At 35.4% G+C, this 17162-nt stretch overlaps 1 protein-coding gene across 1 annotated transcript; it reads right to left on the minus strand.

The window, feature by feature from the left end:
• Positions 1-3779: 3779 nt before the first annotated feature.
• Positions 3780-13278, minus strand: LOC149808182 (uncharacterized). Its single transcript, XM_089950090.1, has 6 exons — positions 12846-13278; positions 12011-12132; positions 10078-10259; positions 9391-9514; positions 8780-8975; positions 3780-4630 (listed from the first exon to the last, which is right to left on the minus strand). The coding sequence occupies exons 1-6, from the start codon at positions 13234-13236 to the stop codon at positions 4320-4322; spliced, it is 1326 nt and encodes a 441-aa protein (XP_089806216.1). The 5' UTR covers positions 13237-13278; the 3' UTR covers positions 3780-4319.
• Between the last annotated feature and the right edge of the window lie 3884 nt (positions 13279-17162).

Genomic DNA, 17162 nt, shown 5'->3' on the forward strand with positions numbered 1-17162 from the left:
GTTCATCAATAAGTTCTCGGTAAACGCCGATATCCATAATACCACTTTGAAGTAATCGCCGACAAATATCAGCTGCTTCATTGGTTATTTCTGGTGAGTTATTTCCGGCACGTTTTCCCCCTAAGAGAACTTCTAACCGTGACACGTCATTGAGGATATTATCAGGACAAACATAATTATTTCCCAGACCACTCCCCGTTGATCCTTCTTCTGCTGTTTTCTTAAATAGTCTTAAGGGTGATCTTTCTTCTTTTGTTTTTTTAAATAGCTCTTCAGACCCTTTAAGTTCCGACATCAACTTTTGCTGCGGTGAAAAAGATTGTTGTTTTTCTATATGTTGCTGCGGTAGAAGAAGTTGATATAAAGGTTTCTGCTGGGAGAGTTGTTGTTGTTCTAGTTGTTTTATTTTCTCTCTATAAAGTCTTTTTACTTCTTCATCAAGATTTCTCTATTCTAAATCATCATCTCTAGCTTGTTTTTTGTTTCTATATACGCCGATATATCCATTTAATAAAATTATCACCACTTACTTTTTCATGACTGGGTTTTAAAATTCTATGTTTATTAAATATACCAATTAATATTTTTCCAGGTAGTTCTTCACTTTTAGTATTTCTAATATCTTCGACAAACCCTTCCTTAAATTTTGCAATCAATTCTACGTTTTCTTTTACTGGTTTGGGTTTGGGTGCAAGTTCTTTTTTCACGTCGGCGACTTCAGTACGAAGTTTTCCAATACCTTCAAGTATTTCTTTATCGACAGGTGGAGGTTGAGCTGCAGCTATATTAGTTGGAAGATTTTTTAAAATCTTTTTTATATGTTTAGTTCTTGCTATTTTTTCAGTTTGTTCTGCTGTTTGTTTTAATACTGGAAAAATACCCTTTTTCCTCTTCTCATCCTCCTCCTTAATATCTCTCCATATAGTTTTTTTCAGCAGCCGCTGCAGCTTTTTCAGTAGCCGCTGCAACTTTTTCAGTAGCTGTAGTGACGGGTTTAAATAGTTTTTTAGTGTCTTCTTCGTACTCAACTTGTGATTATTGCTGCGCTTGTATGTTTTCTCTAAATGAGTCTCTAACAGGAAGAAATTTTTTGATTGCTTCTAATCGTTCTCGAGCTATCCTTGCAGTATGAGATTCTGGATGTACCATTTTATTATTACATAATGATTTAATTATAGCAGCAAAGAGGGTGGGACCTCAAGTTGGTTCGTTTTTGTAATATACTCGCCATCGACAAGTTTTTAGTTGGAGAAATAACGTGGACTAACCCCCAAGAGGGACTCTTGGAGAGGGACTCTTTGAGAGAGCCTCTGTAATTAGTATTTTGATTTTTATGGTTATTAATAATTTTTTTTTAGGAAGGCTTATTTCGGTTTTTGGACGCTTCCAAAAATTGGTCTGTTCACCCTCTCTGCTGCTGCTACTGTCACATTTTAGGTCCACCAGGATAAAAACAGCACAGTAAGTATATTAATTACATATCAATGGGTGGAAGAATGTTGATATGGGCTGCCAAGCGTGTGAGATATTCCTGAAACTTTGATTACTCGTTCCAATATCAACCGACATAGGAACACGCTATACATGCTCGTTATTTGGGTAGTAAGACATAGCACTAAAACAAAAATAACGTGTTATGTCTTACATTGTAGGACTAAGGTCCGTGACATTTGGAAAGTTTCGAGTCCGGATTGCAAACCTACAAAAAAAGTTACATATGAGAGTGTATGTAATCGTAGACTCGTTCATCCAGTGTATGTTTTCAGTCCCTCTACTGAACTTAGAATTTTCTAGTTTAGGAATTAGTCAGTTTTGGTTTTAATGGACTTTAGCTTTTCAAGGTTTATGCGTTCATCAAAATAAAGTTATGGTGAATACTTTACTACCTGAAGAAAAAACATTTACAATGGGAAACGTTTGTCAAAGTAGCCCTACGTTTCCGAAGTTCTGCAGGGATAGTCTAAGCACTATCATTTAACCTATCATTAATTTTGACATCAACAATTACTTTTATGACGTTTGTGTGCGATTCGGGTTTCTTGGGCAATTGTATCAGGTGCCGATTACTACCATCCTTGGACAAATAATTAGGCCAAGACCAGACATCGTATATCCGTTGCATTCTCGCGTGCATTCTTATTCTCGTGCTGCCTACTCGAATTATATCGGTTTGGAATGTAAGTTGGTGAAAGGTCGCACTTTATCTGAAAGGGATGCTCGATCGCGTAGGCTATTCAGTATCCATAGGATTTCGACAGAAGCTGAAGTGTTAGAAGTATTAGGAGTACGGTGATGGAAGTAAGCAAAGAAAGGTTGGAACGACAGACGGACAAGCTTGCGGAGACGAGCTCTTCTACTTGTCCGTCTGGTCAGTTTTCAGAAAACGATTTGTTAGTAACGGGCTGTGATATACAACGTACAGGGGTGTCGTAAAAGGAAAATAGGGAAAACATATTAGCCAGTGTGATTGGTAAGGAAGTGGGATTACTAGTGCGTTTGTTAGAAGGTCTTTGTATCGGTGCATGCCGATCCGGTTGAGGATGAGAAATGTTGTGTCATTTCCAGACTGCAGATCTCACTCTGCGCTATAGTTGCTAAAAAGGCGACTCTGCTAACTGGCGACTATCCAGTTTTGGATATTATCCCCACATCAACAAGCTCTGAAGACACGTCTGTATGTCGAGAGTTGCAAAATATCTCCAAAACACTTAGCTCCACAACTGTCTTTATTTTCATGACTTGTTCATGTATTCTAATATATACCTTAATTATAATTTAAACTAAAGTAAAAGTCTTCGTAGAAATATGTTAACACGTGCTTTTTGCAAAACGTAAAAATGCTCATGATTTATTCTGAGCATGTAAATTTACATGTTGTAAAGCTCTTCAGGTCGGAGGCAAGTAAATACTGCATGCAGGCCGCAATCCCATGATGCCTAGATAGAAGTGATCGGTTTTGAGAAAACACAAAAACTTGTGAAATTTGTGCAGATCTTTGCGAAGAGTTTTTGTCCTGAGACTCCATAATCTAAACTTGGTCCTAAAATACTAAGTTTTACCCATAGCTTCCTATATCAAATTTTGATAGTGTTTCCTTGAAGTTTTGAACCAAAATCAACATCTATGTTTCCTTGAAGTTTTGAACCAATGTCAACAAAACTTCTTGCTCTTTTCTAAGTTCCGAAAACCTGGAGGCATGTGGCAGACAAGACCCCCAAAAATGGGGGTGGCGTTTCTTTTATTTTTTTAGTTTTCGTTTTTATAAAGTTTCTTAAATGGTGAGTGACCTGAATTGAGTGAAGAAAACCCTAACTAAACACAAATTATGTCATTCCACCGTTCACTGTCACTTGTGGGTTAGTGAAATTGCATAACAGACGAAGAAAATTTACAATAAAACTTGGTAGTAATTTACAGAGTAATTTCGATTCAATTTTCTTTTTTTGGTGTGTATGTGTAAATGTTGAGTCAAGCGTTAAAGTATAGAAATGCGAACGTTATATTTAAAAAGGAAAAGAAAAGATGTGCTTTTATCCATGTTAATTACTTATGACGTGCTTTGTGCGATGAAATTCTGCATATAGTAGGTGATTTCTGTGATAGTGATGTAGATAGGTGTGTATATATATACAGACATACATACAGACAAACTGACATATAGATTGCACATATAGATAGAATATTATTCTATCGCTGTCGGCAAAAATTATATTTGATTGGCTATCTGCAAAACGCACGCGAGATATTATCTCATTCAGGTAAGAAAACGATACAAAAGATTGAAAAGATCGACATGTATTTAATCACTCATACACGTTATACCTTGATATACAAAATGATTTTTGGAACAATACATCAACAGGTACAAACAAATTATTTCTTTTTTCTTACAGATATCTGAACACTCTGGATTCAATAGTTCACATATAGAGAGATGATGCAACATCGTTAGTATTGCAGGTGAAAAGAAAACACAAAAAAGAATGTACCATACAAATGATCAGACAGCTGGCTTTATTACCAAGATAGTTACACGTTATTGTCTCTTTTACTGAACGTAAGACATTTTAACAGACGAAATGATGTTGGACTAAATTTGAGCTGGTCTATTTATAATTTGTGCCAATCAATGATGAAGTCAATTTGTGTTTTAAGCAATGATAATTTAAAGAAAAATACTATGCATAGGAATTCGTCAGAAAATTGTGTAATAAACAATCTACATTCCTAAAGTTCTTCTAGCATGAATATAATTGACGTTACGGAACATGTTTCACACAATGCATGGCCAGCTTTTAAATACGCTCTACTTGTTCCGTTTATTTTTTCCTTCTTCCACTAAAGTTAAAGGCCTGTCCGGTGTTTCCGGTTGGAGAGAAGGTGTTCCCATTGCTTGCGAACCCGCTAGTGCCAGCGTTTGGCATGCTGTTCATACCGGTGCCGAAGGTATTCATACCGGGGTTCGTGCCAGTGTTAAAGTTGCTGAAACCAGTGCTCATGCTGTTAAAACCAGTTCCTGTGCCGGTATTTGCTGTGTTGAAACCGGTATTTGCTGTGTTGAAACCGGTATTCATGCCAGTCATACCCGTATTGACGGTGTTGAATCCATTGTTCATAAAGTTTCCATTTGCTGAAAGGAAAAACCAAATAATGGTTTAGTCTGTGCTTTTATAGTATTCAGTTTAGTTACTGGTACAATTGTGTGTATGTAATTTAGTTACGGGTATTATTGTGTGTATATAATTTGATTGCTGCTATAATTGTGTGTATGTAATTTGGTTGATGCTATAATGGTGTGCATGCAGTTTGGTTGCTGGTATCATTATGTGTGTGTGTGTGTGTGTGTGTGTGTGTGTGATTTAGCTACGATTATTACTCTGTATATGTAATTTTGTTGCTGGTCTCATTGTGTGTATGTAATTTAGTTACGAGTATTATGTGTATGTAATTTGGCTGCAGGTATTATTATGTATGTGTACTGTGGTTACTAGTATAATGCGTGTATTTATTTTGTTTACGGGTATTATTGTGTGTATATAATTTGGTTACGGGTAGTATTGTGTGTATGCAATTTGGATATGGGCATTATTGTTTGTATTTAATTTGACTGCGGGTACTATTGTGTGTAGGTAATTTAGTTACCAGTATTATTGTGTGTATATAATTTGGTTATGAGTATTATTGTGTGTATGTAATTTTGTTGCTGGTATCAATGTGTGTATCTAAGACCGATATTATTGTATGTATGTAATTTGGTTATGGGTATTATTGTGTGTATGCAATTTAGCTACGGGTGTTATTGTGTGTATGTAATTAATTTGGTTACGAGTATTATTGTGTGTATGTAATTTGGTTACGAGTATTATTGCGTGGATGTAATTTTGGTACGGGGTAGTATATTGTGTATTAATTTGGTTACGGGTGTTATTGTTGGTATGTCATTTGGCTGCAGGTATTATTGTATGTATTTAATTTAGTTGCTGGTATCATTGCCTGTACGTAATTTAGTCACGGGTATTATTATGTGTATGTAATTTGGTTACGGGTATTATTGTGTGTCTGCAATTTGGTAACGGGTATTATTGTGTGTATGTAATTTTGTTACGGGGAAGTATTTTGTGTATGTAATTTGATTACGTGTATTATTGTGTGTATGTAATTTGATTACGAGTTTTATTGTGTGTATGTAATTTGGTTTACGGGGATTACTGTGTGTATGTAATTTGGTTTACGGGGATTACTGTGTGTATGTAATTTGATTACGGCTATTATTGTGTGTATGTAATTTGGTTACGGGTATTGATATGTGTATGTAATTTGGTTTACGGTGATTACTGTGTGTATGTAATTTGATTACGGGTATTATTGTGTGTATGTAATTTGGTTACGGGTATTATTGTATGTAATTTGGTTTACGGTGATTATTATGTGTATGTAATTTGATTACGGGTATTATTGTGTGTATGTAATTTGGTTTACGGGGATTACTGTGTGTATGTACTTTGATTACGGGTTTTATTGTGTGTATGTAATTTGGTTTACGGGGATTATTGTTTGTATGTAATTTGGTCTACGGGTATTATTGTGTGTGTGTAATTTGGTTTACGGGGATTACTGTGTGTATGTAATTTGATTACGGGTTGTATTGTGTGTATGTAATTTGGTTTACGGGGATTATTGTGTGTATGTAATTTGGTTTACGGGGATTACTGTGTGTATGTAATTTGGTTTACGGGTATTATTGTGTGTATGTAATATGGTTTACGGGGATTACTGTGTGTATGTAATTTGATTACGGGTTTTATTGTGTGTATGTAATTTGGTTTACGGGGATTATTGTGTGTATGTAATTTGGTTTACGGGGATTACTATGTGTATGTAATTTGATTACGGGTATTATTGTGTGTATGTAATTTGGTTACGGGTATTGATGTGTGTATGTAATTTGCTTTACGGGGATTACTGTGTTTATGTAATTTGATTACGGGTTTTATTGTGTGTGTGTAATTTGGTTTACGGGGATTATTGTGTGTATGTAATTTGGTTTACGGGGATTACTTTGTGTATGTAATTTGATTACGGGTATTATTATATGTATGTAATTTGGTTACGGGTATTATTGTGTGTATGTAATTTGATTACGGGTATTATTGTGTGTATGTAATTTGATTACGGGTTTTATTGTGTGTATGTAATTTGGTTTACGGGGATTACTGTGTGTATGTAATTTGGTTTACGGGTATTATTGTGTGTATGTAATATGGTTTACGGGGATTACTGTGTGTATGTAATTTGATTACGGGTTTTATTGTGTGTATGTAATTTGGTTTACGGGGATTATTGTGTGTATGTAATTTGGTTTACGGGGATTACTTTGTGTATGTAATTTGATTACGGGTATTATTGTATGTATGTAATTTGGTTACGGGTATTATTGTGTGTATGTAATTTGATTACGGGTATTATTGTGTGTATGTAATTTGATTACGGGTTTTATTGTGTGTATGTAATTTGGTTTACGGGTATTACTGTGTGTATGTAATTTGATTACGGGTATTATTGTATGCATGTAATTTGGTTACGGGTATTATTGTATGTAATTTGGTTTACGGTGATTATTATGTGCATGTAATTTGATTACGGGTATTATTGTGTGTATGTAATTTGGTTTACGGGGATTACTGTGTTTATGTAATTTGATTACGGGTTTTATTGTGTGTATGTAATTTGGTTTACGGGGATTATTGTGTGTATGTAATTTGGTTTACGGGGAATACTGTGTGTATGTAATTTGATTACGGGTATTATTGTATGTATGTAATTTGGTTACGGGTATTATTGTGTGTATGTAATTTGATTACGGGTATTATTGTGTGTATGTAATTTGGTTACGGGTATTGATGTGTGTATGTAATTTGCTTTACGGGGATTACTGTGTTTATGTAATTTGATTACGGGTTTTATTGTGTGTATGTAATTTGGTTTACGGGGATTATTGTGTGTATGTAATTTGATTACAGGTATTGTTGTGTGTATGTAATTTGATTACGGGGATTATTGTGTGTATGTAATTTGACTACGGGTATTATTGTGTGTATGTAATATGGTTACGGGTATTATTGTGTGTATGTAATTTGGTTTACGGGTTTTATTGTGTGTATGTAATTTGATTACGGATATTATTGTGTATATGTAGTTTGGTTACGGGTTTTATTGTGTGTATGTAATTTGGTTTACGGGTATTATTGTGTGTATGTAATTTGGTTTACGGGTTTTATTGTGTGTATGTAATTTGGTTTACGGGTTTTATTGTGTGTATGTAATTTGGTTTACGGGTTTTATTGTGTGTATGGAATTTGGTTTACGGGTATTATTGTGTGTATGGAATTTGGTTTACGGGTATTATTGTATGTATGTAATTTGGTTACGGGTATTATTGTGTACACATAATTTAAATACTGGAAATATTGTGTATATGTAATTAAGAACTTGTACTATTATGCATATTCAATCTGGTACTGACATTATTGTATGCAAGTAATTTTGTTACTGTTATTATTCGTTCACTAATAATTCTTTTGAACATTGCATTTAAAAACATAACTAGCAAATCGATATAGACACAATAAGCTACTTCTTTAATACCCTTCAGCATAAAGAAAGCCTGGTGCGAGCTCACAAAACGCGGTGCTCCCAGTGAAACTGACAATAAATTAAAAAAAAAAGATAACTCTCTTCAAAATGTCTGCTGCTTGAAGTGCGAAAACAGCAACGTTTTTTTTCTTCAGGGCAGTGCGGCCCGGTGCGAAATGATGACAATGGGCCCCGAAATCTAATTTCTGTATAACTCAAGAAATTCTGTGAAATATTCATAGAAAAGTACAGGTTTGTTTTCACAATCCAACTTACTTTTAAATAATCTTTAATTATGATCTGTTTTAAACGAACTCCAAAGTTTTCGCGCGCCCCCCCCCCCCCCTCATTTTTCGCACCTCGCTAAGGCCGCTACTGGCGGGAGCAAACGCCAAACGCGGGGAGGGGCGACTTATTGTTTTAAAATTATTTTTGCAAAGGATATGAACGTGCTGTGAACTAATTATTGCTGTAAAATTATTTTTTGTCTAAGATTTTCAACTGTACACCAGAATTTTCCTTGTGGCTGTAATTTATTATTTATTTGAGCAACCAGAACAACCAAAGATATTGTGTTTTTTTAATACTTGGTCAAGAACGTTTACTCCCATATAGTTTTCTTCACATCAGTCCAAAGGAAGCTTACCTCCGTTGAAGGCAAAGTTATTTCCAGATTGTCCAAACTGACCCATGTTTTGCATGTCGTTTGCGCTCATAAAGTTGTTCCAGTTGTTAGGGCTACTGCTGGCGACGGTACAGCATGCGATTGGGGTGCGGGCGTTTCCGTTGATCTGGCTACCACTGTTGGTGCCCTGGCCTTCGTCATCACGTTCAAACTTGATCTGAAATAAACCGCTTCCGAATATCACATGTACATTTGTGCGTTCACATAAAATCCAACCGGCTGGAGGTAAAAACAGTAAATTTCTGTTGGTCGGAACACATTCTAAAACAACAATTGTGTGGTCACGTTTTCGACGACTGAAAGCTCTTTTCTTGACTGCTTTAGCACAGACGCAGAATGAAACTTTACAAAAATGTGCTTATTGACACTCTGTCTCTGCTATAAGATCTGGAACTTAAATGCAACTATCCCGGACAAAATTTTACACATCAACAAAAGAGAGAGAGAGATTCGTCCAGAGTTTGTGGTCATTCCCTATGGAACAATGATTTGCCCATAAATCTAACATAATTATTTATATCTAATCATATGACTGGACCTGCCTCTGTAAAGAAAAGAAAAAGACAGCTTACCACAAATGATCTGCCGACGATATTGTTGGGACCGTTCAGGGAGATTACTTGATCGCTGAACTGGGTAGATGCAATACCCTGAGCACTCTGACGCATGTTACCGAGGTCACCCACGTGACGGAGGCTAAAAGTATACGAATTGTTTAAGGTATGTATGTATGTATGTATGTATGTATGTATGTATGTATCATTGCCTTCAGTATGTTTGTCTCCCTGAACTTTCAGCATTTTATATCAACGATCCGTTCGTGAACCATAGATGAGAAACTTCTTAATGTGAGATGTAATTTTCAAAGCATTGTCATTTAACCATATTAATTTGATGCGGCAAAGGATTATTTTTTTAAATGAGAAATTTGACAACACACCGTTATAGCAATAAGAAAGGAAAGATAATCTTGAGTTGCACGGTTGTATCCTAATTTATATTAACACAAAATTCCGCCAGTAACCTAAAATAACGAACTTTTCAAAGATACAGGGTTTTTCCAGGAAATCCTCTTTATTTATAAAAAAAATAAAATCAATATGCGCATAAACAATGCCGTATTAGAATGTGCATATATTTAACACGGCATAACTTCCTAAGACGAGTTGTGTGCGTGTACGTGCATGTACAAATATTTGACAAAATACATTAAAATCATTTTAAAAAAATATATGACCAAGGATAAAAAATAAACTTACAAAGCAAAGTTTCTCTGGGAACCGTGTCTTGTTTGTGTTGGATTGAAGTGTGGGCCAACACGGGCGCAACCGTCTCCGGTATCTCCGAAGTCATGGATATGAATTGCCCTTTCCACCTCAACCACGGATGGAGGGAGACCCGAAACCTGCACCCTGATGTTCACTTGGGATTCACCCAGGATCTATAGGGGGTAAATAAATAAATAAATTAAACAATGTTGGCCCCTTCTCGTTCAGTTGGGAATCGCACAGAATATAATGGGAATTCGATACTACCTAACTAAATAACTAAATAAATAAATTATTAATTAATTTACATCTTTTTGTGTCTTTACTCAGTTGCCTCAGTGACATAATAATCAAAAATGAATTCAGTATGAAACCAGGGGTATGCTACATGGACTTCTATTCAAAGATGTAGAGAATCGTTGAAATTCTGTACTTGTAACTATATGATAGAAAGTAAGACGCGTGCAAATATTCCCCCAATCAGCGATTGTGTCCTCTGTGTTTAAATGGTGTGGGTTTTTTTTTTTTAAAGACGGGTGTCTTGTTTTGTTTAAATTCAGTTTTGAAACAAGAATATTTTTCGACAGTTTGGTTCTTTATTTACTTTGGTTTGATTTAAAAACAAACGAATATCCAGCCCCAAATTTGTCTTCTTCATTGACTGGATAACACTGGTTTAAGGATGTACAACACGAAACTCAAACGAGCGGAAACTTCCGCCAAACTTTGGAACTCTGTCGACACGAACTGTCGCCTGAATGAGCGATCGAAAAGTAATACAATTTTGTTGACGTGTAACTTGTTTATCACACATAAATGGCGTATCTACTTGTGACAACTACGAAGATCGAAGCCAATTAGTAAAATGTGGAAAATTTATGTATCAACTTTAAACATTAACACAATAAAACGTAATTCTGTAAATTGCTGAAGTTTGAAAGCACAAATAATACTTTCCGATTTACTCATAGCAACATAAAAATACCTATTCCAAAGAAAATATATTGATGTTGGGCGTTAAATGGCCCTATTATAGATCAGTTTTCAACATGCACAATTGCTAATTAACAATGATGTCCCAAAGTTTACTCACTTCTTTATTTCCCTTTAAATGAGATAATTCAACAGGTTTTGTAGTGTTGTAAATAGATCGAAACATCGAGGGAAAAATAGTCCGAGTTAACTGAGTTCATTTGCTACCATTACGAAACTTTATACATTTATCCTATAAATTAGGATATGTACGCAAAACTTAAAAATTGCAGGAGTCCAAAAATGAAACATTTCCGTTAAGAATCGTACAAAATACGAAATGGCTTTTGCGCATTGTTTACGTCAGAAAAAAAACCAACTTAAAATGATAGATTTTTGCTCATTTTCATTTTGTTCAACATTTCGCTACACGTGTTTAGCTATCCCACCCTTTGATTTACATATGTTTATTGTTCACACCCTTTGATTTACACGTGTTTAACTTTTACGTTCTCTGATTAGCACGTTTGTCGTTAATACTCTTTGATCTACACATGTGTAGCTCCACAACCGTTGACAGCAAGATTACAGTAACCTTACAGTAATACTAAACTCTAAATCGTTTTGTGTTCTTTTAGGCTATAACAGTCTCGTTGATTTTGGATGGTTGAACTATGCAAAGTTGGATCTATCGCCCTCTATGTGCGTGAAATGGTCTCCTGCAACATTACCTGAGTGCATACATTGATTTCCCTTGCATGTTCATTTGTACCATTCAAATTTTACAATTGCATGTTACACACACGATCCCTCTTCCTGTATTATCCTTGTTTTAATTTTTCATGCTTGCTTACTGAAAACACAAATAAGCTCTTATTTGTATATTCATTGGTTTGTGTAAACAGTGTTTGCTTTAAAGAAAGTATTCTGTCTTTGCCCCTGCCATACTCACGAATTGCCTAAACTCGACGCGCCCCCTAACGGGAGACCAAGTATCGTTGAAGGCGCAGGTGGCGTAGCGGTAGTTGTTGGGGTTTGTAGCCATCGTCATGAACATGTTGGCCATGGGACTCACTGAAGTAGAAGCAATAAAAAGAAATGTCATATGTACCTTGACACAGTTATCTCAAAGTAGTTTATATATATATTTTTTACATTGTAACTGATATAATTTACTGTGGTTAACTTGATACTAATTATGCATGTTTAGATACGGTGATACCTGTAAACAGTTGGATAAATAATAAGTTGGTTAAAATTTGCTACAATTTCTGTAAATGTTCTTATTCCTTCTGAATTCTTTTTTATTGTCATTTCCATGGACAATATTATTGTAAAGTGAGCAATCTAACGAACACAGCGATACATATGAAGGAATTAGACATAAAGCACAAAGTTCTTATTGCCAGAATGACATTGTTTGTGGGTTTTGTTGGACGGAATAACTTGTTGAAGAGTGTTACATTTTGTAGAGAACCATAACATGTTTTAGACGAAAAAATTTAATAAGGTTTATCTATACAATTGCAATCTGGAGCAATAAAAAATCGTTCCAGTTCATACCTTCCTGAACTCTGTTTTTATCGACTAAAATCTATTCTAAGCCACTGTAGGCGTTTAAGGTTGAACACTTTTCCATAGTGTCTATAATTATATGGTCCTTTCGCCTGCTGCCTTCATTTGAAATAAATTTGACAGACTCGCAATCCATATTGTATATAATCGATCTTTTAACTATTCGATCCTAAGTAAAAAGTATAATTATCGTTATCTTCGAACTCTCTTACCTCCTGGGCCGAATGGAGCTCCTGGCGTGGCAGGCATGGGCGCCATACCGAAGACCTGCCCGAATCCGCCGGCTCCTATCCCGACAGGGCTACCATCAGTGAGAGGTTGAAAGGACTGGAAACCTCCAATAGGCATCCCAGTGTCCATGAAGCCTCCCTGTCGAGTTGGATCAGTTAGAAATCCGCCCTGGTTGAATGTATTCGTTCCGACTCCATTATTAAAACCGGTGCTACCAGTACTACTGAAGGTGTTTGGATTGTTAAATCCAGTGCTGCTGAAGGTATTTGGATTATTAAATCCAGATGTAAAACTAGTTGTTCCCGGGATTTGTGCTTTAACTACGCACAAAAAAAATCCCACAGTAATTGTTCCCACAAAAATCAGATTCATTTTCACGTTGGTCTGAAGTCAATTTCTGAGGTGTATAAGAGCATTTCAGCTAACTTTGAAGGTAAATTTTATATTGACACGTCGAGGCGTGGCTTGGCGAGTGATGCATTGGTTCATGATCAGAACGCCAATGGGGAGGAATGGTCGAAGGCGGAAGAGAACGTATGCGCTCATTAATTAATCATTTTAGCTATTTAGTAAACATGTAATGGTGCAGATGATTAGATGTAAACACGGCACTGAGTATGATCGTAAAGCACATTGCAAAGTGTAGGCATCATTGATCAAAAGTAAAATGGATTTAGTATTTCTGAGTTTGGATTTCAGTCGCCTTTCGCAAAATGCGAAATACAGTTGTATAAGGCTAGGTAACATTTACCTGTAAGGATGATTAAATTTATGTAAAGGAGCTATGAAATTTAACTTTTGTTATTCTTTCTTCCCCTCACAATAAGCAAAGAAAGCAAACAATATTGACAAAATGAAGCATAATAACCAAACAAAAGTCAAATATTTGCAGGCAAATTATATTTGTTTGAAAAGATATGTCGCCAACAAAAACTAAAGTCTGATTCCATCAAGACTACCAAAATGCATTTTGATTAAAGAGAATATGGAGGATATCGTAAAATATTAAATAATGAGGATATATATATATATATATATATATATATATATATATATATATATATATATATATATATATATATATATATATATATATACATCTCGCGGGTAAATCAGTATAAATGAGATATGCCATAAAGTAACACAAAATTATGCGATAATGCTATTTTGTAGATTAAACTCAATCTTCCCAAGAAACGAGGAATTCAAACGTATTAATGTCAACAGTTAGGATGGATGAACCAATCTGAGTATGTTTAATTTCAATCACATCTTTTCACTGCTTAAACTGTCTACAAGTAAGTTATTAGCTACTAATCCAAATAATACTTCTGAAGTTCGATTCCTTTTACATCTTGTAATTAAACTTCCACCAGGGCTGCAATAGGACTATTTTATTAGTCAATTTCCATTGAAGAAGATAAGGAAAGATGCATAACAGTAGAAAGGACGGGGTTAGACGTGGGTGATTTTCAAATATAAGGACAAACAAAGCATGTAAAGTTAGATATATTACATTCCTATCGACACGTCTGTCCCAAGGTGAGTTTCAAGTAGACGGAAGCGAGCGCAAGTAGGGCAAGTGCAAGTGATCTCAATGAACGCGGAAGAGACCGGTAAATATGAATTTCGCCTGAAGTATCAGCTATAGACACGTTGGCTGTTGAAAGGCGTTCATGTATTTTCAATCAGTAATTTAATCTCTCTCTCTCTCTCTCTCTCTCTAGATATATATATATATATATATATATATATATATATATATATATATATATATATATATATATATATATATATATATATATATATATATATCCATTGTAATTTAAAGAAGCAATGTAAATTTTGCAGACAAAATATAGCACAAGAATAAAGTGATACCCGTTCAGAAATGATACTCTTTTAAAACAAATTACATTCGTACGATAAAAATACGAAAAGACCAGCTGAACGAGTTGATGAGTTAATTCATTGACAGACAAGCAAACAAAACGGGAGTTACAGCCCGGTGGAGTGTCACCGTTTAAGAATGCCAATTATGTCAACACTCACCCACCTCATCCTCTCTTATGTAGATAGATAAGTAGGTAGTTAATTACACAGTTGACGTACGGATCATGGACGCCAGCAAAAAGGAGCAATGGGGGGGGGGGGGCTTGCCCATACCCCACCTCCGAGTTCACCATTGAACATGCTTTACCTACATTTGTAAAAATTATAAACTCACCACAGGGGTGGGTGGGAATAATTATGCGGGCGCCCCTGGAACGCATGTAATGGTATATGGAATATACGGATGGAAAAACAGTTCGAGAGATAATCACATATCTCGTCTAGAACTACCGCCAGAGCATATCTACATATCTACGTACATTGAGACGTGTTCGTTAATCTTTTCGTCTTTTCATTACATAATTATTTATTTATATGAACATTACAGTCATGCTAATAACTGCTTGTCAGACTTTGCATCTTCACTGAAAATGAAACTTTTCCAATCGATAATGTGATAGCACCCTGCGAAATTCACGAGTTATTTCCCTTACCATGTCTCGACGACCTTTATGTTTGTGCCTTGAGCATGACCAGTATGACAAATAACTGTTTAGTCGTTACAACACCATCACCAATAATAATAATAATAATAATAATAATAGTAATAATTCCTCCCAACTTCTGGCTGGTCCTTTACTCCCTGAAACCCCAAAATATAAAGTAGAATACGTTATTTGATAAATGATGATAAAACTGAGGCCATTCTGATCACAACATAAAGACTTTCTCATTCACATCCTTTACCTCAAACAATAAATATCAGCAACGCTAACATTAAATTCAAATTATTATTTGAGTATTTATAATAATAATAATAATAATAATAATAATAATAATAATAATAATAATAAAAATAATATAATAATAATAATAATAATAATGAGGACTTAGTATAGCGCCTAATTTTTAGAAGCTCTAAGCGCTTTACAACATTAGACAACACCAATAAGATAAAAAAAACACATAATAATATTATTACAAAAACAAACAACATGAAATTAGAAAAACATTAAAAAATAAAATAAAAGGTGAGAATATTTCAGGTAGGAGACATTATTAGGTCTTTAAGTTTGTTCTTGCAGTCGAAATAAGTGAGTTTTGAGAGCCTTCTTTAATGTGATCACTGTGTCTTTGTGTCTAAGATCAGTGGGCAATTCATTCCACGTTGCTGGGCCCTCGTATGCAAAAGAACGCTGTCCATATGACTTTGTTTTCATAGTGGGAATAATGAGTATACGATTGTCAGAAGAGGAGCGTAAGTATCTTGCTGGTGTGTACACATGGGTAAGGTCAGATAGGTATGTTGGACTAGAGTCCGACAGTGAAACGTTGCACAGAGAACACATTCTGTGTTTGATTCTGGATCGAATGGAGAGCCAGTGTAGGGTACAAAGCAGCGGGAAGGTGTGCTCTGATCGTGGTACTCTAAGTATGATCCGAGCAGCTGTGTTTTGAACTTTTTGAAGTTTCTGGAGTAGATATTGAGATGAACCAGACAGAATTGAGTTACAATAGTCCAGTCTTGAAAGTACTAATGAACACACAAGTGTTTTAGTGGCATCAACTGAAAGATATTTGCGAATTGAGCTGATGCGTCTCAGCTCAAGATATGCAGCCTTGCATATGTTCATGACATGTTGGTGCAATGTGAGAGTACTGTCCAGAGTAACACCTAGGTTTCGTTCTGATTGGGTGAATTTAATGTTGGTGTTGCTGATATTTATTGTTTGAGGTAAAGAATGTGAATGAGAAAGTCTTTGTGCACCTCTCTACACCTTTGATGGTAGCATAAACTTCAGTTGGGTGGCTAGATTTGTATATTTGGGTGTCATCAGCGTACAAGTGGTGAGACACTGGATGATGATATATGACGCTTGACAGCGAGTGAGTGTACAGAATGAAGAGAACAGGTCCAAGAACAGACCCCTGTGGAACACCACAACATAGATCAACTGGGCTGGAGTGTATTCTATTTGCAGATATAATTTGTGTCCTGTTGACCAAGTAGGGCTTGAACCACAGTAAGGCTGTATCATGAATGCCAAATACATGCTGGAGACGGTGAAGTAATATATCATTCTCTATTGTGTCAAATGCTGCAGACAAATCAAGGAGGGTGAGGACTGTAATCTTTCCGCTATCCAACGCAGAGAGAATGTCATTAACTACTTTTAGAAGAGTAGTTTCAGTATTGTGGCAAAGGCGATATGCAGATTGTACATTGCTAAAAAAAACTGTTTGAA

This window comes from Sinohyriopsis cumingii, chromosome 1 (genome assembly GCF_028554795.1).
Source record: "Sinohyriopsis cumingii isolate HCF-2022 chromosome 1, ASM2855479v2, whole genome shotgun sequence".
In the NCBI taxonomy this organism is placed as follows: domain Eukaryota; kingdom Metazoa; phylum Mollusca; class Bivalvia; order Unionida; family Unionidae; genus Sinohyriopsis; species Sinohyriopsis cumingii.

Excerpts from the sequence above, each read along its gene's own strand:
- LOC149808182 (XM_089950090.1), bottom strand. The coding sequence starts at position 13,236 with ATGAATCTGATTTTTGTGGGAACAATTACTGTGGGATTTTTTTTGTGC. Across the intron at positions 10,260-12,010 it reads GCGTCGAGTTTAGGCAATTC|ATCCTGGGTGAATCCCAAGT; the intron begins GTGAGTATGGCA and ends TACCCCCTATAG. Across the intron at positions 4,631-8,779 it reads TAACTTTGCCTTCAACGGAG|CAAATGGAAACTTTATGAAC; the intron begins GTAAGCTTCCTT and ends TTTTCCTTTCAG.